The sequence below is a fragment of the Triturus cristatus genome, chromosome 11 (genome assembly GCF_964204655.1).
Source record: "Triturus cristatus chromosome 11, aTriCri1.1, whole genome shotgun sequence".
Taxonomy (NCBI): domain Eukaryota; kingdom Metazoa; phylum Chordata; class Amphibia; order Caudata; family Salamandridae; genus Triturus; species Triturus cristatus.
In genome coordinates this window covers 111,544,647-111,567,830 of record NC_140594.1, presented here as the reverse complement: position 1 = coordinate 111,567,830, position 23,184 = coordinate 111,544,647, and the positions used below count along the sequence as shown (strand labels likewise).

The following is a 23,184-nucleotide window of genomic DNA, read 5'->3' as shown; positions in this document are numbered from 1 at the left end:
GCTCTGGTACCAGACACATTCAGACTTTGTGAGGGTCTGTCAAAGACATCTGTTTGCGTCATCGGTTTGTTAAAGTCCCTGGACAGTTTAAACCCTTTCGTTTTATTGAGTGACATTTTCCCTTGCACACTGGATAATTCTGAAAGAAAGTAATGGTCAAAACACAAAGGAGAAGTTACAGATCTACGTCTGAAGGTGCGGAATTTCAGTGTGCAAGGGCAACATTTATACGCGGCTCCACTACTTCTGAAGTGGAACACCGTTGGTGCAAAGCCCCACAATGCCACCTACTGGTATGCAAGAGCGCTGTTTTAAAGTTTTCGGATCAAGTCTGATTCCTGGGGAATAGTCACCAGGTGAGGAATCTGTAGTTAGAAATGTACATCAGAAAGATGTGTGGAGGGGGAGGAGCCTAGCGCGCAACCAAGATGGCCGCGTAGGTGCGAGGCTCCCGAGGACCTCCGCGACCTATCACTATCCTGAACATATCCTGTCCCAGATGAGGGGACTGTGTTGGTGAGCCCGAGCTGAGGTGGCGCCCGTTTTCCGCTTCCAAATCGGACCTCGGACACCGACTTTAACACTGATTGATGTTTGCGGCCTTCTCCTAGCCGAACCCCGGATTTGCGTTGTGGGGCGATCCAGTGACGAAGTGAATAACAGCGGCGGGCAGGGCTTGGTGGCTCGCGGAACCCGCACTTTCGCTTTCGTACCCTCCTTGCTGTCTATGCGAGGTTGGGTCACGGGGCTTTGTGTGTTGGTGTGGCCTCGCTGGGGGACCCTGCCTGCCCGCCGGCTGTGATCCGCCCCGCAGATCTGGGGTGGCACCCCCCCCGGAGCCCGTGGACCGGCCTGCCCGCCCTTCACGACGTGGCTGGTGCGATCGGGAGACTGGGACCATGGCCACGAAACAAGATGGCGATCGGGCAAAGGTAAAATCGACCCGGCGTGGCGCAGCCCATCAGTCCAACAGCATGGATCGCTATACCCTCCAGAAGGGATCTCCTGAGGTGCCACGCAAGTCCCCTGAGGGCCCTACTGATGCCCCCGATCTGCCCACGGATCTGACTCTGCGGGATGTCATGGGCGCCATCGCCGAGATGAAGGCCTCTGTGGGCCAGCGTTTTGACACACTGGCGCAGAAGATCGACTCGGTCCTCGTAGATGTTGGCCTGATAAGGGCCGATCTCTCCAAGACCAACGACCGAGTCGATTCTTTGGCCCACACCGCATCGGGCCTTACGACAGATGTGGCGGCCCTGCAAACAGAGGTGCGCCGGCTTGCTCGGGCGAGTGCGCTGATTGATCGTCGCCTGGAGGACTCCGAGAGTCGGGCCCGGCGTAACAACATCCGTATCATCGGGGTGCCTGAGGGACGTGAGGAAGCGGCGGCGGACCTTTTCGTGGAAGACCTGATCGTTACCCATCTCCAGCCACGGGGGCTGAGTAAATTCTTTGCTGTGGAGAGGGCCCACAGGGTTCCCGGGGGAAGGCCTAAGGTCGGAGCCGCTCCGAGACCTCTCATCGCCCGGATTTTTAATTTTCGGGACAGAGACGCTATCCTGCAATCCTCCAGACTACAGGGACCGATTAGACTTGATAATATGGACATTAATTTTTATCCTGATTTCACCCCTGCGGTCCAGAAGCAGAGACTGAGCTTCCTTGGTGTCAAGCGCCGTCTTCGGGACCTAAACCTCAAGTACGCCATGCTCTTCCCAGCTAAGCTGCGAGTGGAGGTGGAAGGTCGCACACACTTTTTTGATCGTCCCGAAGCGGCCGGGGACTGGCTGGATACTCTGTCTGGAGATCGGGATCGGGGTGGCGGGGGGGGGGGGGGGGGGGGAGCGGCCGGGGGAGAGGGCTCGCCGGATCAAGACTGAGGGACTAATATTAGGCCTCGCTCGGGACAAAAATGATGCCACTTTTGACTATACGTCGGATTGCTTAAGTTCCCCTCCTATGGAGGTTGTGTGGGGTCTCTTGGGGGTTCTCCCTCCTCCTCTGGGGGTCTAGTTAGTTTAACTATCTATGGGACGACAGGCACACTGCACATTGGGGGGGCTGTCTGGGCTCATGCAGGGGTGCAGGGAGGGGGGAGTTTTGTTGGGGTGGGTGGGCAGGGATGGGGCGTTGTTTGTTATTATCACAAGGCAACCCTTTTTTTGTGTAGGCTCTACTGTGCTCTCGGGGGGACGAATGATGGTTTTGTGAATGATGGGGGGTAGGGAATTGACTTTGTTGTCTTGGAACGTCAATGGACTGGGGGACAGGATCAAACGAGGTGTGGTCCTACAGTATCTGAAGCGACTCTCGCCTGATGTGGTCTTCCTGCAGGAGACACACCTTATTGGCAATTCCTTCTGCGCCATGAATCGGCGTGGCTACCGCCTCGTGGCCCACTCGGGCTTCACGTCAGGCTCGAGGGGTGTGGGTATCATGGTAAAGAACTCGCTCCCGTTAGAAATTGATGAGGTGCTCCACGATGACAGGGGACGTTACACTGTCTTGGTGGGGAGAATGGAGGGCAAAGTGGTTGTCTTTGTGTCAGTGTACGTCCCACCGGGGTTGCAGTCGACCACCTTTGCAGATCTGGGGCGCCTCCTCCTTGGCCTTCCGGGGGGGCTTCTGGTGGTGGGGGGGGATTTCAACGCGGTGGTTTCTGGGACTGTGGATCGTCACCCCCCTAGGGACCTCCCCCGGGCACAGGCGTGGCTATCCGGCCTCTTGGATACACTGGGATTGGTGGACTGCTGGCGCTTAAAACATCCCACGCAGTTGCAATACACTTTCCACTCGGGGGCCCATGGTAGTCTCTCACGGCTTGATTATGTCCTTGTCCCGGCGGCCCATGTCGGGAGGGTGGGGGAGGTGCGCCATTTGGCACGGGGTATCTCGGACCACTCCCCGCTATTGTTGCATGTTGATGTCTTTCCGAGGGCTGAGAGCAGGGTGGTCCCAATCAATTCCTGGTACCTGCGCGACCCCACCATTCGCGCTGACTTGATTAAATCCCTCCAGCGCTATTTTGAGGAGAATGTGGGGTCAGTGCCTTCAGCTATCTCCCTGTGGGAGGCCTTCAAAACAGTACTTAGAGGGGAGGCCCTATCCCTTATTTCCCACGCCCGGAGGCGTGAGCGGGAGGAGGTGACCCGGGTGGAGGCTGAAATAGCGGAGCTGGAGGGTAATCTAGAAGATGGGGTGACGGACGCTGCACTACATGTCCTCCAGCTCAAGCAGGCGGCTTATAGGGCCCTCGTTACGGAGGCGGCCAGGGGCCTTAGTAGAGAGCAACAGGGGCGGCTGTATGATGTGGGTGATAAGGCTGGTAAACTGATAGCGTGGTTGGATAAAAAGGAAAGAGCGAATCGTGTGGTCCCGCTGATTGAGAAAACGAATGGTGTGTGTGTAACTGAGCCAGAAGAAATTGTCTCCTGCTTCGCGGAGTATTTCCGCGAGGTGTATTCCCCGGTCTCTTCTTGCTCGGAAGAGGATTCCCGTGCCCTGCTCAGAGATATCGCGCTGCCTTCCCTGTCCGGGGAGGACAGGGTGTCGCTGGACGCCGCTCCCACCTCCGACTAAATCGCCCTCGCCATACGCTCGGTCGCTTCTGGCAAGGCCATGGGCCCGAATGGTATCCCTATCGAGCTGTATAAGCTGCGACCGGATACATTGGCGCCTCACCTCCGCGCAATGTTCCTCGCGGCCCACTCGTTGGGCTCCCTCCCGCTTGACCAGCGTCTGGCTACAATCGTGATGATCCACAAGGAAGGGAGACCTCGGGATCGGGTTACTTCTTATCGGCCTATCTCACTACTGAATGCGGAGCCCAAAATTCTCGCTAAGGTACTCGCCAATCGGCTGGTCGGTGTGGTGGGAGATCTGGTTCATCAGGACCAGTCTGGCTTCATTCCCCATCGTAATACAGCCCTTAATCTGCGGCGTTTGCATGGGGTGCTTGCGCGCGTCCCATTCCTACGGGAACCGGCCATTTTGGCGTCCTTAGACGCCACCATGGCGTTTGACACGCTTGAGTGGCCATACATCTGGGCGATGCTTGCTAAGTTCGGGTTTGGCCCAGGATTCATCAGTTGGGTCAAATTGTTGTACGCGGGCCCATTGGCACAGGTGGTCGTGAACGGAAGAGTATCGGCCCCGTTTGAGCTGGGCCGGGGCACGCGGCAGGGCTGTCCCCTGTCGCCGCTTCTTTTTGCGCTTGCCTTGGAGCCCCTGGCGGAGTGGCTGCGGTGGGAGCCTTCCATCCGTGGTCTCCGTTGGACCCCCGAGTATGAGGATCGCGTATCCCTATACGCTGATGACATCCTTCTGTACCTAGCCTCCCCACGCAAATCACTTATAGTCCTAGTTGATGTTTTACACTCGTTTGGTCGTAACTCCGGTCTCGTCATCAATTGGGCTAAATCGTATGTGTATGTTCTCTCTGGGGAGGCTCCTATTCTCCCGCGGGGCTGTCCGATCCAGATCGCCCCGCTGGGATTTCGGTACCTGGGTGTCTACGTTCATACCGGGCCTCCGGGTTCAGAGTAATGAAATCTGCTTCCCCCCCTCCAGCGTTTGCGGGTAGATGTCGCACGCTGGCGGCGCCTGCCGCTTTCGCCGCTCGGCCGGGCGGCACTGTTCAAAATGATGTCTCTGCCGCGTTTTCTGTACGCTTTGCAGAACACTATGGACTTGGTCCCGGCGCGCCACTTCCGTGAGGTGGAGAGTCTGCAGCGCCACCTGTTCTGGGACGGGAGGCCGCGTATTGCTCTGGCTAAGCTGACGCTCCCATGGTTTGATGGGGGGGGATTGCCCTCCCGGATATTAAACGGTACTATTGGGCCTCCCAGCTCGCTGCCATTAACCATGGCCTCTACGGGCCCGCCTTAAACCCGGCATTTGAAATGGACAAGATGCTCCTGCCAGGTGGCGATTACAATCGAGCGCTCTACTCTAGCGCGCCCGACGCTCGTCTGACGGGCCCCACGCGTGTCATGGTGCAAGTCTGGCACGCGGCCAATGCAGCTATGGGGTGGAAGGACCGTTTGACCCGGGCGTCACCGCTATACGCGTCTGAGCGGTTGGGTTCCCTGTGGACCTCTAAGGGCTTCGAGAAGTGGGACATAATAGGTATCAGTAAAGTGGGGGATCTTTGGACGAGGGGAGGATTTAAAACGTTCGATATGCTGCAGACGGAATTCCAGTTGCAGGGCAGTGAATACTTCCGGTATTTGCAGGTCCGCCATGCGCTGGGCTCCGTCTTCACGGACGTTGCCTCCATCCCGGAATATTCCCCCCTGGAAGATAGAGTGCTGGATGGGCACGTCCCGGACAGCACGATCTCACTTATATACAAAAAGCTGATAAACTACCGCTCGGGCCTGTTGACTGCCCTTCGTGCGGCTTGGGTTGCCGACGGGCTGGAGTTGGACGACGAGGACTGGACCTCCGCGGTGGCCTCCCCGAAGGAGGTGGCCATACCGGCTCGCCTTCGCTTCGTCCAGCTCAAGATACTCCACCGGGTCTACATGACGGGCCAAAGCTTCTGCGTATGGGCTATGCCGGAGATGGGTTATGTAAGCGTGGGTGTGGTGCTTTGGGGACCTTTATGCATATTTTGTGGGAGTGCCCGGAGGTAGAGGGGTTCTGGCGTGGTGTACATGAGGTGCTGCGTCTGGTTACGCATGTGGCGCTGTTGCCTGAAGCGAGGAGATGCCTGTTGAATGTGTGGGAACCGACTGATTACTCAGCGCCGCAGACGTGGTGGGTGACTCTGGGATATATGGTAGCCAAGCGTGATATTGCTCAACTGTGGGGATCCCAGAGGCCCCCGACGGTCTCGGCCTGGAAAGAACACATGGACTGGTGCATGTTTCGCGAAAAAGTGGTGTATGTGGCGAGGGGTAAGCCTGGGACATGGGTGAAAGTATGGGGCCCCTGGAACGCCTACCGAGGGGGTATCTGCGCGCCACCGCTGCTGCCTGATCCCTCGCCAGCCCCATCCCCTTAGCCGACTCATTCCCCCGCTGCCGGGCATTGGGTTCCCCCAGTCCTCGCTTTGCTCTCTTCCCCCTCTTCACACTTCTGTGTATAGTTGGGATCCCCCCTCTTGGGGAGCACGTGCTGCTATTTTTGATTGTGGGTTGCCTTGTGGGTGTGGTTTTAATTTTTGTTGTTCTTAATTTAAAATGAAACCGCATAATGGGGCCTGGATGATGTGGTTTTTGACATTGTTATCTACTGAGAAATGCTCCTCCTGTAATACCACGTGTTCCATGAATGTATGTCGTATGTTCCTAACATTGCTAGCGGCCGGCCGGAAGGTTGTGGGCCCATACTTGTATACTTTTAAGACCTGTAATAAACGGTTTCCAAAAAAAAAAAAAAAAAAGAAAGATGTGTGGAGTGAGCTATAGTAATGGAGGCCTGCAAGTTGAAGTATGAAAGCCCTAGGCCTGCCCCTGTGCACTAGATGGTGATGAGGTTGTTTTTTCAGAAAGTGAAAGGGTATTGCTGACATTCCTGAAGCCGGAGGAAGGAGACCTAGACTTTTAAGTAGGGAAGAAGGACAGTATATTTGGCCATTAGGCAGGGTGGGCAGAATCACATCTACAATATCCAGGGAGGATTAAAACTGGTTTCCTTCAAATAAAAAAATATTGCTCTCTGTTCAAGCTAGCATGACCTCATATACTCTCTATCCAGCAAGGGCAGGTCTTTAGGATAAGCCAAAAGCTGCAACCGTGAAAAATGCTTAGAGATGGTTGGTTTAATTAAGGTACCATCTAAGTGCATTCACATACTTTTTAGAAAGACAATTACTGTAACTATTTCACCCATAAAGATTCACATTCTCTCCAACATAGGCCCCTTGAACGGGTTCCACTGCTAACATTCAAATTCCAAAAATAAGCAGATTAAAAATATACAAACTGGACACAGATTAGTAGCCAGCAAATACCGCACAGAATAACCAACACATCAACGCACTGGAGCAACGAGGACCCTGAGCTGCCTAGCACCAAAAGGTGAATGAAAAAATATAGTAAATTGATCTATGCCAGGTCAGAGATGGCCTTCATCCTGCCTGAAAACCCCTCTGCTATGTTTTACCTGCTGCTGCTGATTTTGCTGCTGCTGCTGCTGTTGCTGCTGTTGCTGTTGCTGCAATTGCTGCATTTTTAACAGCTGCTGATGCTGTGCTACTTGAAGCTGTTGCTGCTGCTGCTGCTGCTGTTGCGCAGCTGCCTGATGCTGCACCTGGAACTGCTGCATAGACTGCTGCGCTGCCTGGAACTGCTGCTGTTGGTGCTGCAAAGCTGCTTGCTGCTGCTGCTGGAACTGCTGCTGCTGCTGCTGTTGCTGCGCCATCTGCTGCAGTTGAAGTTGGGCTGAAAAGTAACTATCTCTCATTAGGTGTGATTAGCAAGAATGCCTGCACTTGCCACTGCTCCCAATGCAAATCCCAGAGTCTACATTCAACCACTTTTAAACAATTTTGGAAAAAGAGGGCCTTTGATAACAAGTAGCAGAAACCTACATCAAACGGTTAGGCATGCCTATTTTTACATATAATCACATACAGAATGTTGTTAAAGAAGACTAACACACTGAGGAGCAACATTTTTAAGTTTTAGAACTATATTCATAAATCACCAATCAAACATTTTCAGTTTTTTAAACCCTACTAAGCATAAGATGACTCATTCAAGACCATTTTACAATCCCTATGCCTCACTTATACCAATCAAAAATGAGTGCAATGTATCATTCATTCTGATTGAGTTTCAAGGACTAATCACATCAGACAAACAAATAGCTTGCTGGGAATCCGTGATAATGGAAATCTTACAATTCTATGTACATAGTTTGTATCATTCCTTTTTATGGGTCTAGAGCTAACTGAAAAAGAAAAAACATTTTGACCTGCTGTATAAAACTATTACATTCATATGATGTGAAAATGGCTTAACATTATGATGTTCCCTTAAGAATGATTAACAGTGTAAGAAATGTCCCAGCGGGCCTGTAAAGTGTGCATTATAAAACAGGAAACACATATACGAACTGGCTGCATAACTTATGAATTTGCCCAGGATATAGGCACAGATGCCTTCCTTTTGGGAGGCCACTATGATAAGAACAGCAATCAGATATGCAAGCTACAGAGGACAAGGGGGATCCTATGGGGCAGAACATGCCCCTCAACAGCTGAGAAAATCTGCTGAATCAACGTAGAATGCTACTTCTACCATTACAATATGAACTGTTTGCCCTTGAAAAGAAAAATGTTAAAACTAATCACTTTGTAAATGTAGAAATTAGAAATGTTAAAATTAGGGAAGTACGGGTCTGTATTCATGTCGGCAACTTTTTCTGAAACATCCTCCTCATGGTCACCCATATCATATTGACACTCCGGTTCCTCAGTTTTCTAAGGTCTACATGATACTGAAGGTGGCGGCAGTGAAGGTATAATGAGTTGAGACAGCCTCCAAACACGGTTTACTTCAAGGAACCACTGGAAACGACTGCAGTGGTAACAAATCAGTAAATTGAACCAAGGGTAGCACCGACAATCCAGAGCCCAAATGACTGGATTAGGAAGTCTGTTCTGAAAGTCATAAATAATATTCCGTGGAGAAGTGCACTGTCACCATCGAGTGATTGTCTATGTACCAGTCAACCTGGTTATGAGTTAATAAAGAAGGCACGTTGTATCACTGACTAGGACTGAAGCTGGTTCCAGCTTAATCTTCATCAAAATTGATGGTGACATATGTAATTGTTTAAGTCCTTTGGTGTCAGTGTCGCTTTAATTTCTTTGAAATGACCTGGAGAGTCGGCATCATCAGAAAAGAAAGGCTTTAAGCCCGATCGATCAAGGCAATATCTACTTCCTCGAAGAGAAGTACTGTTGAAGCCCACCTGGGGGTGCGAGGGTACAGAAGACATTTAACGATTAAAGAGAAACTGCAGAAGAAATAGGCAATGTGGCAAAGGTTGAAGACACCATTACAATCGACTAAAATCGAAGATGACATGTTACAGATGTAGCATAGTGAAACTCTGTCGATAATATAGATCTATAGGACGCAGTCCATGAGATAACTCACAAGGTCAAACAAAGATGCCCTCTTTAATGGCGATCCTGCCACACTCGAATCAAATCAACTATATTTATTGTTTCAGTTAATTAAAACCAGTACAATTTGTTCTCTGTATATTCAAAGTAAACAATAACATTTTTGTAAAATTGCTTAAAACGGTAAAAAGCCTTTTGTAGTCACTTATTAATATTCAAGTGTGTGCAAGTGTATATCGTGAGTTAATTGATAATTGAATATGTACAAACATATATAGTAAACAATGAATAGTTCAAAGTAATAATTAGTCCTTGTTCCGCTGAGATGTTAGAAGGAATCTTTCCAGCCATGATTTTTGCTTGGCGTGTGGCCTCTTCCTTAGTCCAACTCTCCCAGTACACCTTACTGGGCAGTAACTGGAGTTTCAGTTTTTAATGCTTGCTCAAGTGAGGTGAGGAACTTTATCAGTTGACAGTTCATTAAGGTTTCAGTTGGATCCAACTAATTTATAATAGCTGATCTGCATGTCCTTATTCTTCTGAAGTTCAATGCGTTTTTAAAAAAAGTGACATGCATTTTGAAAGTTCGGTACATATACAGACTAGATGGATGAAGTCCTCTTTGCTGTTGCCACATAGTCTGCACTCTTTCGGTCCTTTGTTTACCCATGTTGGCTGATCCGCGATGGACGGTAATTTACCTAATCGCAGGGCCATTAGTTGAAGATTACGATGGACCGAGAATGTAAGATTCAGGTACGGGCTTGGAGTGAGCGAAACCATCCCGGCGTGCTTTCTCTTGCTGAAGATATCATTATCCACTAGCAAAGAGTGGAGTTCTGCAGATTTATTTATGGCTTGTTTGAAGGAGGAGTATGACAGGTTTGTGTTTCAAAGCTCTGCTGTGCAGGTTGCTAATAAAGCTTTTTGTAGACACTGGTTGTAGGCAAGAAATCAATGCAGCTGATGGAAGGGATGGCACCTAGAATACGCACTTCAGAATCCAGTGGACGGTGCAGCTTCCTTGCTTCGAGCACCATTCAAGGCAAATTGTGGGCCATGAAGCAGCTTCATGCGTACTTGGAATGGTTAGGCAAGGCTTCTGGCGAGCAGTTGACGTCAACGACAATCGCAGTCTCTTACAATATCAGCCTGCAGATGTACCTTTAGGCATGCTCACATCAGACTGAAGCTTCAATGTAGTACTCTGCTTTGACACACTATGACACTCGGACAGCTGAATCTCGGCCTTTTTTCCCTGTATAGGCAGAGGGAGACTAGGAAGGCAGTATATAGGGCAAGATTGGCAACACCTAGGTAAGACAGGGCACCTTCCTCTTTTCTTGCCTAATGAACGCATATGATAAGAAACACAGGTGGGCAGAATATACAACTGACATATACCAACTTGGTGTTGCTCTTGCGAGGTATTCAGTTAATTTTTTGATTTATTTTTAGTTTCATGTGACTTATCTTTTCTTTATTGCCTGTACCATATTCTTATATGCCAGGTGATGATTGCGCATTATGACAACTTACATAACCTTGATAAGATGTATTGATTAGCGTAGACATCTTGGTCGCCATCGTTTACTGAACTGTAGACTGGCAGTCTAGTCTGGGTATTTATTTTTGGGGAAGAAAGCAGGACAGACAAGTCTGATCATTTATAAGCAATTGGACGTAAAGGGGAACATGTCAAAAGCCTATTAACCACCCTCACCTTCTCTCAGTATCCTCCGAGAGATTATAGGCATTTTTCAGCATGGCAACTCCATTGAACGGCCATAAGGCTCAGGGTGGGGAAAAGTCTAAATCCATCAACTCTGCCATGGAGAAAAGACCTAGAAGGCAGGAAGGCTGCTGATGACTTCCATGAAAATCTGAACGAGTGCAGAAGGATTACATGTAACTTCTGCTTCAGAATTCTAGTCTCTTCCCTGATGGTCATAAACATTAGAACTTATTAGCAATTATTTCCAAGATCTACAGATTCAACTTCTTCACAAAATGGAAAAACAAAACTTAGGCACAGTTCGTAAACTAGAACAAACCAAAAAGGAGATTTTCAGGAAAGCATAACCCAGGGGGGACTGTGATTTAAAATCTGAATCCAAAAAGTAATGCCATGTGAAAGTAATAATCTATTTCTATGTAACAGCAATGCATGTCACCCCAGGAAATATTTCTTGTCCCAGAAGCTGTAGTTGCTTATCCTCTAATAAAATTTGCATTCGTTTTGCCATGACAATATCCATCTAAAAAAACAACTGTTTAAGTGGCTAAACGTATATGAAGGAGGCCATAGTTGACAGACAATTGGATTGTCTTAAAGGCTCTGGAATGGACTAATTAATGTGACACTCGGATACTAACTTGGATATTAAGGAAAGATGGGTTCTCGTGACCACTCTATTAAGAGAACAAGAGCATGCAAAGCTCAACTGCAGAGAAGGCTTGACGCTCTCACTCTCTATGGAAGATGTAATAGCAACGAAGAAAGCTGTCTTCCACATCAGATATACTATGAAGCTTTATGTAGAGGCTCAAATGGTGAAGCAACTAATTTAGTCTGAACAAAATAGAGGAACGACTTTCAATTTTGGGTAGATATTGTTCAAACCTTCCAAAATGGCGCTGATGACAAACTGTGGAAAAATCTTTGTGTGTGGGAATTGCTATGATGTAATAGCTGGCAGATGCACCCTAATGGAGAACCACAATTGTGGGCTTGCCAAGCATAGGAGGTACAGAAGCAGAACTTTCTCTTGACACACGATGGGATCACAACCTTCTTGCTGACATCACAAGCAGAACCTTCCCACTTAAAAGTATAAGATGATTAGGTGGACCGCTTCTTAGATTCTTTCAAGATGTCCGTGTTCGGCCAACGTAGGTTAAAATGGGAATATTGAGGTAGTGGTGCTTGAGCAGCTGTAGATAGCTGCTCTCTACTAAAGCTCCAGTGCAACCCCAGCATTTGGACTCATGAAGCACTGCTGGGAGGTTAAGAGAAATCTTGCTAAAAGTGGTGGAGAGTTGCTGGAGACCCTGCTGCCCCTCACAGGCTCCCTCCTGATTCTAACCACATCAGAGATCTGTTCTCCCATGGTATCCAATGTCGTGGCAACTGCTTGATGGCCCACTTTAACTTCTGATAAGAGAGCATGGCAGAATCCACAGGTGGCTCCAGTGACTTTCGGCCGAGCATCAGAGTAAGGTAAACTGTAGTGGCAAGGAGGAGTGAAGGAGCGGAAGCAACCCTGAGGGGTTTCAAAACTGCTCAGACTCAGGTGGGTGAGATAGCTCCCTCCCTACCAGCAACTAAATGACAATTGGGCCTGAAACATGAGAGTCCTCTCTTTTCTCCCTAAAAGGTGGGTAACAATGCTCCCCTCCCAAAGAAAATAAGTAGCACATTGGGGCGATTTAAAGGTGACATTGTTTGTGCCTGAGAAGCCAGACCTCAAAGGAACCTAGTGATCCAGAGCCCAATGGCTTGGAAGATGTGAGGACCAGTCTCTCCAAGGCAGAGATGAAAATAATGCACTTGTTAAAGAGAGGGCTAACAAAACACTACACACAGAATGAGAAAACCCAGCGATGGAAGTGGAGGAAACTAGGGCAGCATATCTGCTATGGAGAAAGAGGTCAATGCCCTAACCAACCAAGTGAAAGCAACTGTTGGCTCCTCACAGATATGCCCTGCAATGAAAGCAGTGTCCTAGCTAGCTTCTAAGCTGAATCTGAAGGATATGGCGAAACACTGAGAAAGTGTTGCTAAGGCAAAGAGTGAGTATCCAGGAGATACCAATCCTGGATGAAAGTGGCGATTTGAAAAAGGAGGTGCAAGATGTTATACAAACCTTTGTACTCTATTGTGATATATCAGCTGGTGTTTCAGTGCTGAAAGTTACCCATCTACCTATTAAAGGCCCTGCAGACAAAAACAGGATTAAGGCATTTGCTGGCAGAGGAGTCGAACGCTGGTCAGCATTAAATGATAACAAAGGCAGCAGTCAAGGAGGATTCCATCCTACTGGAGGATTCCAGAGTGCACATCTTCTCAGGCCTGGGTTTTGTAATACTGCAAAGCAGGAGAGAACTGCAGACAGTGATGGAGAGACATTTCAAAGGTCTAGAGGGTTTTCGGTGGTATTCAGCAAAGCTACATGTCCGAGAAGGAGAAGATCATGTTCGTTATAATTCGAAAGGCTTCAAGTGAATTCCTCACTTCCAAAGGGAATGTCGCAAAATCTATCCAGCAGTTCTTGTAACTAAAGAATACCATCCACCTAACACTTGCGTCGTCTGTAATTCAAGTTATTTCCATTGTACATTTGGTTACAGAAGTGGAGAAAAAAATGCCCAATTACTACGTAATAAAAATTGCAGGTTGTCTTTGTGTGTTAATCAGTGGAGGATGTTTTATTTTGCCAGTTATGCTTAAAATGTATGACCATATTTAAAAATCTAGACCAGAAAGTAACTCAGGAACCCTGCTGTCAAGCTGGATTCATTCAGTTAGCCTCAAGTCTGATCAACAAGATCAGTCTGCTTCGCTGCCTCCTGCGAGGTGTTACTGACATTCTGTAGCATTTGGGGGAATGAGGGTCGTTCTGGCTTTGAATTTCTATATTTTAAGAAATTATAGAATATGGGGAAATGGAAGGAAAGCATAAAGAGATTTTCCTGACCAATTCTATATCAGGACGCTTTTACTTTCTTCACTTTTATTAACAGCAGCCATATTATAACATTTATAGACAAGCAATGGTCATGCCAATAGGTCTCGCCTGGTTAAAAAAAAAGTAAACACCAAGCTCCCTTAGATGAGATTGGCCTGACCCTTGACTTCTGCCTTTGAACGCACAACAATTGTGTCAAGATGAGAACATTTAAATGTCCTTTTACAGATAATCAAGCACTCGTGGAAGAATGCAGTAAATAGGTTATGCACCACAGGAGGAATAAACTCAAGTGGGCAGGTTAAAACAAATAATGCCAGCAAACAAAGCTAGCAAATACAAAGTACAAAACACAAAGCAATGGTAAGCAATTGGTAGAAAACATCCCCAGGGAAGCTTTCAGAATATCACCAAAAAGTTGTTAGCCTAGGCTTCGACCTAAAAACGACTGTATGAAATGGTTGTAGGACAATGCCTTAGGCAGGGATGTGGAATTCCTATATACCAATATGAATTCTTTCTTATTTTTTTTCTTTCTTTTTTTTAATATGTCCTCATTGCACAAAAGTTTTAGGGAAACTGTCTTTATCACTGAAATGTAATATTTTTTCTTATTAATTTTTAATGAATATACTACAAATTGATTTTTAATGCACATTCTTAAAACGGTTATATTCTGCACGTTGGTGTTAAGAAGACTAGTTGACCAGCCTACACTTCTGTTTTTATCTATAGTTCTTTATATCCTAAATTCAATGTTTCCCCTTCGATATATTGCATCTTGTATGTTTGTCAATGCTTTTATGATACAATCTTTATCGAAATAAAGCTTTTTGACTCGACTTGAATTCCTATAGCCCGATGCCAAGGACATATTGATTGGGGTTAAGGGCAATAAGTTGTAATGTGTATTTTGTCCTTGGGACAAGTAGGCCCAACCCCCTGCAGCACAAACCCTTTGGCTGCCAGTTTGCAGTACCACATTTTAGATCAAGGAAGGGCATTGTCTACAGTTTAGGTAATGTGTGCCCATGTGTTAATGCTATTCAAACTTGCATTTATGGTTCATTATTTGAATGCCTTTATTATTAGGGTGAGCGCTCCAAGTAAATGTTGTAAGCTCGGACTGCACTACTGACAGTGGTTCCAGTATAAAATTGCACACGTTTCCAAAGTTTAGTAATATGAAGCTATGCTCCCAGAATGCTCTCTGATTATATGCAAATATTTGCAGAAGCTTGAAAGCAAGAGTGCTGATTCTTTGCTTTCAGAATAAAAGGTTCACAAAAAAATGCAAGTAGGAAAAAAACATTTCGATAAACTACTGTAAGATTTTAGGTACCATATCTTTGCAGCATCATTTAGTAACATGTTGATGTATGCTAGTATTTCCCAAAAATATTCATAATGGAAAATCAGTGCAACCAGTTTAAATACAATTACGGAAAACAAAACTAAATAAGCATTGGCAAAGCCAGTAGAACTGAAATTGGAAGTCAGTCTTTTGGTTTTGTCAATGCGTGACTTCTATAGGCATGGTTTTTGTAAAACCTTATCAGTGTGGGAGTTGCTGAACCCTCACCATTTTATAAAACATTGGCAAAAGCAAAAAGAACTTGTTCTCAAAGTGTACACATTGCCACAGCAGTTCCGAGCACTGAACAAAACTACTTTGTGTGCCAATGTGCTCCATGTGAAAGAGCAGAAGACTGTCACTCACAGTGAAGCCACCTGATAGAGAGAGAGAGACCACATTTTAATAAACACAACAGGCAGGTAGAGGCCCAATTATTAAAGAACGTCTCAAAATTGCATTCATGGTATATATCCTTGCATGCAGTGCAAAAGGAAAATGCTACTTACCAGTATGCATCTGTTCTTGGTATGTAGAGCTGCAGATCCACACACTAATCAAAGATCGCCATCTGGTGTTGGGCCCAGATGTTTGAACTTGTTTTTGTCTTGGAAAAGTCTTTGGAAGTCACGAGATAGGTGACTCCTCCTTTGGATGATAGTGCGCATGGGCATCGGCTCCATCTTCAGATTGTTTTTCGCCAGCAGGGAAATGGAGTTTTGTGAGAAACAGGAAAGATACCCATGTATGCTGTATCTAAATAAGATAATACTGGAACAGATAAAGGTAGCCGGAGAGGTGGGTGGGCGTGTGTGGATCTGCAGCACTACATGCCAAGAACAGATGCATACTGGTAAGTAGCATTTTCCGTTCGAGGCATATATGCTGTATATCACACTCTAAGCATAGATTGTATAGCAGTACGCCTCCTTAGCGGCGACCACCAGTATCTGTTGCAGTAGTTTGAAATAGTGTTTTGAGAACAGCCTGGCCCACACTAGCTTGCTGTTTTGTTTGCACATCTACACAATAGTGCTTTGTGAATGTGTGCGGTGTAGACCATGTAGATGCTTTGTAGATGTCATGCAAGGAAATGTTCACTAAAAATGCCATTGAAGCCCCCATCTTTCGGGCAGAGTGGGCTTTAGGGGGAACTGACAATGTTCGGTTTGCTTTGTGATAGCAAATCTGTATGCATTTGACAATCCACCTTGCTATCCCAGATTTTGATATGGGGTTGCCTTTATGTGGTGGTGAGAAAGATAAGAAAATATGTTTTGCGAAAAGGTTTTGTTCCCTCAATGTAATAAAGCAGTGCTCTTTTGACATCCAGAGTGTGAAGAGCTCTTTCTGCGACGATTTGGTTGCGTGAAGAACACTGGCAACTCTACAGACTGAGGTGGAAGGGAGAAATAACCTTAGGGAGGAATTTAGGATTAGTTCATAGAACAACCTTATTATGATATATTTGGAAGAGAGGTTCCTGAATGGTTAGTGCTTGGAGCTCACTAACTCTTCTGAGAGAAGTGATGGCCACTAAAAAAAAGCAACCTTCCATGTTAAAAACTGTAGCTCACATTTATGTAGAGGTTCAAATGGAGGACCCATTATCTTGTGAGAACCATGTTTAAATTCCACACAGGTGAGGGTGGTACTCTGGGAGGAATTATTCTTCTGAGGCCTTCCATTAATGCTTTGATGGCAGGTACTCTGAAAAGTGATAAGTGTTGCCTATTTTGTAAATAGGCCGCTATGGCAGCGAGGTGCAAGCTAATAGATGTATAAGCCAAGTTACACCTTTGGAGATGTAGTAGGTAGCTTATAATGTGTTGGATAGACACATCTAGGGGATTGATGGTGTTATGACAATATATAACAAATCTTTTCCACTTGGCTGCATAGCAGGCTCTAGTGGTGGGACGTCTAACCTCCTTAATAACGTTCATACAGTCAGGGGAAGGTTAAGGTAACCAAATTCTAAGACCTCAGGAGCCAGATCGCAAGGTTGAGCTGAGCTGGGTCCGGGTGTCTGATAAACCACGGTTCTGGGTTAAGAGGCGTGGGGAGAGGTGCAGTTTTTGGTGCGGAACCACAAAGTTCTAGTAATGTGGTGTACCACGGTTGTCTGGCCCAAGTTGGAGCAACTAGAATGAGAGTCAGTGAGTTGCTGTAGCTTTCGCACCATCAATGGAATGAGTGGGAAAGGCGGAAAAGCGTACGCAAATCTGCCTGACCAATTCATCCATATCGCATTGCCTTTAGACAATGGGTGTGGGAATCTGGCAGCGAAGCTTGGGCATTTGGCGTTTGTGTGTGGCGAAGAGGTCTATGTGTGGGTGGCCCCACATTTGAAAAAATGGTTGAAGAACTTGCGGATGAAGTTCCCACTCGTGAATCTGTTGCGTTTGACGGCTTAACAGATCGGCTATGTTGTTTTGGACTCCCGGGACATGTTGGGCTAGGAAAAAAATGTTCTGCAGTATAGCCCATCTCCATATGCTTTGTGCTAGATGAGAGAGCTGTAGAGAATGTGTCCCGCCTTGTTTCTGTATGTAGTACATGGCCGTCATGTTGTCCGTGCGGACTAGGACAGCCTTGCCTGATATTTGCTTCTGGAATGCCTTTAGGGCTAGGAATATGGCTAGTAACTCCAGGTGGTTGATGTGGAGTAATTTCTGTTGAGGAGTCCACCTGCCCTGCATGGTGTGATGTAAGAGATGAGCTCCCCAGACGGAGAGCGATGCGTCCGCTGTCAGGACAATCTGTGGAACTGGCTCTAGGAACAGGTGCCCTTTGGAAAGGTTTTTGGTGTTCCACCACTGCAGAGAGCGGTGGGTGCGACTGTCTACCAACACCAGAACTGATCTTGAGCCTGGTTCCATTGGCGTGCTAGGCACTCTTGGAGAGGACGTATCTGGAGTCTTGCGTGAGGCACTATGAATATGCAAGAGGCCATCATCCCTATGAGTTGCATGAACACTCGAGCTGGAAGAGTGTTGAGGCTGAAAATTGGTTATGAGGGTTTGCATGCTTGCTATCCTGGCTGGACTGGGATAAGCGAGCGCTTTTGAGGTGTCTATTGTGGCACCTAGGTACTGTTGTATGTGGGACGGTTGTAGATGAAACTTTGCCTGGCTTACAGTAAACCCCAATTCGTGCGGTAGCTGAATAGTGACATGAGTGTGGTGTACACACTGACTGTATGAGCTGGCTTTTATGAGCCAGTCGTCTAGGTATGGGAAGATGTGAATGTGCCGTCTTCTTAGATGAGCTGCCACTACCGCCAGGCACTTGGTGAATACCCGGGGTGCTGTGGTGACTCCGAAGGGGAGTACTTTGAATTGGTAGTGTTGACCGCCCACTACGAACCTGAGAAATTTCCTGTGAGATGTGTGAATGGGAATATGGAGTAGGCGTCCTTGAGCTCAAGAGTGGCAAGGAAGTCGCCTTGTGAAAGAAGAGGAAGGACCTGCTGAAGTGTGACCATGTGAAAATGGTCTGACTGTATGTAGAGGTTTAGGGATCTGAGGTCCAGAATAGGTCTTAGAGAGCCGTCCTTTTTTGGTATGAGAAAATACAGAGAGTAAACCCCTGTGTTTTGTTGGTGCAGGGGAACTGGTTCTATTACACTCTTCTGTAGGAGGGAGATGACTTCCTGCTTGAGCAGTGCTAAATGTTCTAACGACATTGGGCGCTGTTTGGGTGGTATGTTTGGGGGGTAGAGATGAGTTATATACAGTAGCCCGATTGAATGATTTGTCTCACCCACCTGTCCGTGGTGATGTTGGTCCAAACAGGTAGAAACTGTTGTAATCTTCCCTCGACTGGAGTGGAATGGAATGGAATGGGCCGGGGGGGGGGGGGGGGGGTGTCGGTGGGAAGACATTGGGTAGGGGTGGAGGCAGAGCGGGTATTGTTGGTCTTGCCTCTACCTTTCTTATTGTTGCCTCTGTAGCCTCCTCTCTGGTAACCTCTGGTGAATGTAGACTGGGTGGGAGTCTTATAAGAGGTGGAGGGGTTGTCAGAGGAGTAGCCTCTGGAGGTGCCCTTGTAAGAGGGACGACGAAAGGAACGTCTCAGAGCTTGCGATTGCAAGGCTCCCATTGATTTAGCTGTGCCTGTGTCCTCCTTCATCTTTGAGGGATGAATCAACATTAGGGCCAAATAAGTGTTCCTGATCGAATGGTTGGTTTAAGATGGAACTTTGTACTTCAGGTTTGAAACCTGAAATGCGTAGCCAAGCATGTAAATGTAAATGTAAATGTATGTGTCTTGTAAAGCGCACTGCTGCCCTGAGGCGTCGTGGCGCTGTAGACCGCTGGGGAACCCATCCTGGCTATCCCTGTGAGATGGTCCCTCCTGGGTATCTCCTAAGTGAAACCAGGCATCCCCGGCGAATGTGGGGGGCCGTTGTGGAGATGAGGCAAGCTAATGCCCAGAGTTGCAGAGTGTGTTCCTGGTTAGAGTAGGTACCGAGGCGAGAATTATCGAGTCCGTTTTGACCCTGGTCCACGACCCTGCCGCGTCGGGAATTGAACCCTGGTCCCTGGCCGATTCTCTGCTTGCGGATCTGCCGCCTCTAACCAGTGAGCCACACCTCTCCACAGGAGAACACTTGTGTTGACAGCTCTGGAGGCGGTATCTGCCACGTCCAGTGCGCAACGAATGGAGGTGTTGGTGATGAGTTTCCCCTCCTGTATAAGGTGATTGGTTTTGTCCTTATATTTGTTCGGGAGGTGTTGTAAGCTGTCGTAATGTGCCCTATCGTACCTGGCTAACAGTGCTTGAGTGTTGGCGATACGCCATATGTTAGCTGCCTGTGAAGCGGTTCTTTTGCCAGAGGCGTCTAAGAGTTTGGACTCTTTATGAGGGGGTGGAGCGTCTCCGGATGTCTGAGAGTTGGCTCTCTATCTAGCATTGGAGACTACAAGGGAGTCTAGTGGTACAGGGCCCTTAATATAAGCTGGGTCTGCTAGGGCAGCCTCGTATTTTTTCCTCGATCCTGGGGTTAATAACCCTAGCCCTGACAGGATCTTTAAATACCTCAGGTGCATGCTTGGTAATTCCTTTTAGCATGGGCAGAATAGTGGTAAGGGTAGGTCAAGACGCACGGCATAAGCGAGGCAAAATTCCTACTTTTAGAGGATCCTATGCTCATGCTCAACCCACCAAGTATTGATGTGGTCTAAAGTTCTACTGAATAGGGTAGTACCAGACCATGACAGGTATTTTAGTTAAGAGATACTGACTCACATTAAAACCTGCTTTCACTTAGAGGATTAATATCACTTAGTTCTCTCCTTTTGTAGATAGTTTTTTTAGGTCCTGAAGAATCGCGAGTGTAATCGCTCCATGCGAGAAACATGTTGACCATTAAACACTAACATAGATCACTCTCACAAGAGACATTATACTCTGTTGAGTGCTATATACACATTTTTAATCAGGGAAGGAGGCCTTCAGAATAAAATCGAATTCCCAACCGGCACTTCCAACCCTGTTTTAAATCACTTCTTTACATCTACATTAGTCAGGCCCCCATACACGCTCTTCACCATACGGCAGTTGGATTGAAGATCTCCGACAAAGTGCCCCTTTTTAGGGAGCCCGTTAGGCATTGCACCGCCGGCCCGACGAGGAGCAGCCCATATGATGAAGCATGACACCTGAAAGGGTGTGTGAGGGCATTATTATCCAACAAATGGATTACCAACTATATACACATTGTGTTTTTAGTCCTATCCAGCCTTATTGTTGACTCCTTCTTTCTTGACTTGAGGAACAGCAGGTATACTCCTTTTTGATAGTCTTCACCCTTGGGGCAACTTGCCTTGCTGGACCTCCCACTCCCCTGTGAGCGGAAATAGCCCCTTCTGTCCCTCTCTTTGTAGTTCAGAATAGTGGTGGACCTTTGTGGGTTATCAAAGGTGTCCATAAGGTAATCCTCTTCCACAGGGTCAGTATGTAAGTCAACCCCGTGGTATTGGGCAGCTCTGTGTAGGAGCTGATGAAAACCCATTCTGTCCTCCGGAGGGGAAGGCCTGGAGGGGTAGATGCCATCCTGTGGACATTAGGGACATATGGCGTACTATAATCGGCCTAGGGGTCAGGGAATAAGGGGGATCCCCTAGTGACTCATCATCTGCACCCCCTCCTGTGTCATCAGAGGTGTCATCTTCATCATCCACTGGTGGAGAATATGGTGTAGGAGAATGGTGTGGTGGGGAGGAGGTGGTGGAGAATGGACCCTGAGGGGAGATGTGGCAATGACCCTTTTTTTTAGGTGGTGGAGCAGGTGCAGGTGTATCCAATGGTCTCTTCTTTGTACTTAAAGTCAGCTGACCAGTTTTAGGGTCTTTTAGAAGAGTTTTCCGTTTAGGGTCTGATTTAAATAGCTCTTCTGGTAGAGGCTGGTCTTTCGGCGCCGACCGTTTCGGTTTGGAAGACTTGCACGGCACCGACTCTGGAACGGTTTTGTGCTCCTTTGGCTTGGAACTGTGATGTTTGACAGTTTCTGTGGCCACTTGTGGAACCGGGTGTTTTTTCGTATCAGAGGCTTTTTTCGGCTCCGAAAGGTGTGAATCCGAAGCTTTAGGGATCTGCTTTTTGCTCGGCTCAGTGTTTTTTCGGAGTCGATGGGGCGGTGCCTGTAGATTTCGATGCCGAGTGCTTGGATGTGGAGGCAGCGATCGGCACGGAGGAGGAGGGCAGTTTCTTTTTCGGTGCCGGTGTCCGCTCGGTACCGATGGTAGACTGACTCGAGCCAGAGTCGCCTGAAGGCATAGTAGGCTTCTTTGCCGGGCCCCAGGGCGGGGCATGGGAAGCAGTCTCTCGGTGTGCACCGGGGTCCGAAGGTGAAGGTGTGACCAAAGCCTTTTTCAATTGTGTAGGGAGGGGGTCGGGGTCGACGTCTCTACTTGCGACCCGCTGCCCAGGAGTGATGACCTCGAGGTTGGAGTCATTGGCTTCGGAGGCGCTGACTGGGCCTTCTTCGATGCGCTGCTGTTCTGGCACATAGACGCCCTCCTGAAAGATGGGATGGGCGCCGACGAGCGAGCCATTGTTCTCCTGGCTCGATGATCTCGAATGGTCTTCTTCAAGTGGAAAGAGGCAAAAGCTGCACAGTCTCTGGCCTCGTGCTCCGGAGACATGCAGAGGTTGCACACCTCATGCAGATCGGTGTGGGGAAATTTCAACCACATTTTGGACATTTCTTGAATGGCGTCCTTTCCATGAGCCAGATACCAAGGCCCAGGTAGGCCCGAAGGCCTTCGTCGACGACCGGAATCAAGGACTTCGATGTTGAAGAGATGCGCGACGACTAGGGATCGCGATCGAAAACAATACCGGAGAAGGGTGAAGGATTGCGCGTCGAGAGTGGAGCGCGAGACACACATCCGAGCCTGGTGGCGGAAAAAACAATCTGAAGATGGAGCCGATGCGCTCTATCATCCAAAGGAGAAGTCACCTATCTCGTGACTTCCAAAGACTTTTCCAAGACAAAAACAAGTGAAAACATCCGGGCCCAACACCAGATGGTGATATATGCTTAGTGTGTGATCTGCAGCTCATATGCCTCGAACATACGGTTTCCGTGAATTCACAAAAGTAGACCAAGAAAAAAATACTTCTAGAAAATATTTGTGAACTGCATTTTACCATGAGCAAATATTCATGTGAAAATCTGAATGTTTCCAAGTTCACTTTTCCTCCAACCACTTTTTTCCTAACCCTGGAAGAAGTTTTACATTTGCCACTGTCAGGAGTACATTTCCAACCTTTCTCAATATGGGAAAAGATTAGAGAAGAGTTGGTGAAAACACTTAAAACATGACATGTGAGTTAGTAGGTTTGCACAGACTCAAAAGGGCCGTCCAACCCTGAACTATTGCTTACCACTATCTTCAGCCCCAGTATGTAGACTTGCAGAAACATGGCAACATAAGAGTGTTGCTAGTATTCAAACCCTACTATGGTACGAGCCTGGTCATAATCAGAGAGGCTATTTCAGAACTCTTCTATAATGATATTGCTGCCGTAATTTGTCACCGCATTGC

At 47.6% G+C, this 23,184-nt stretch overlaps 1 protein-coding gene across 2 annotated transcripts in view; it reads right to left on the bottom strand.

Moving 5' to 3' along the window:
* MED15 (mediator complex subunit 15) overlaps positions 1 to 23,184 on the bottom strand; it is a 723,364-nt gene that overhangs the window by 490,233 nt on the left and 209,947 nt on the right. For both annotated transcript variants that reach the window (XM_085634093.1, XM_085634094.1), the window contains exon 6: positions 7,114 to 7,391. In XM_085634093.1, the coding sequence (XP_085490219.1) occupies positions 7,114 to 7,391 (278 nt within the window). The remainder of the gene's footprint in view (positions 1 to 7,113; positions 7,392 to 23,184) is intronic.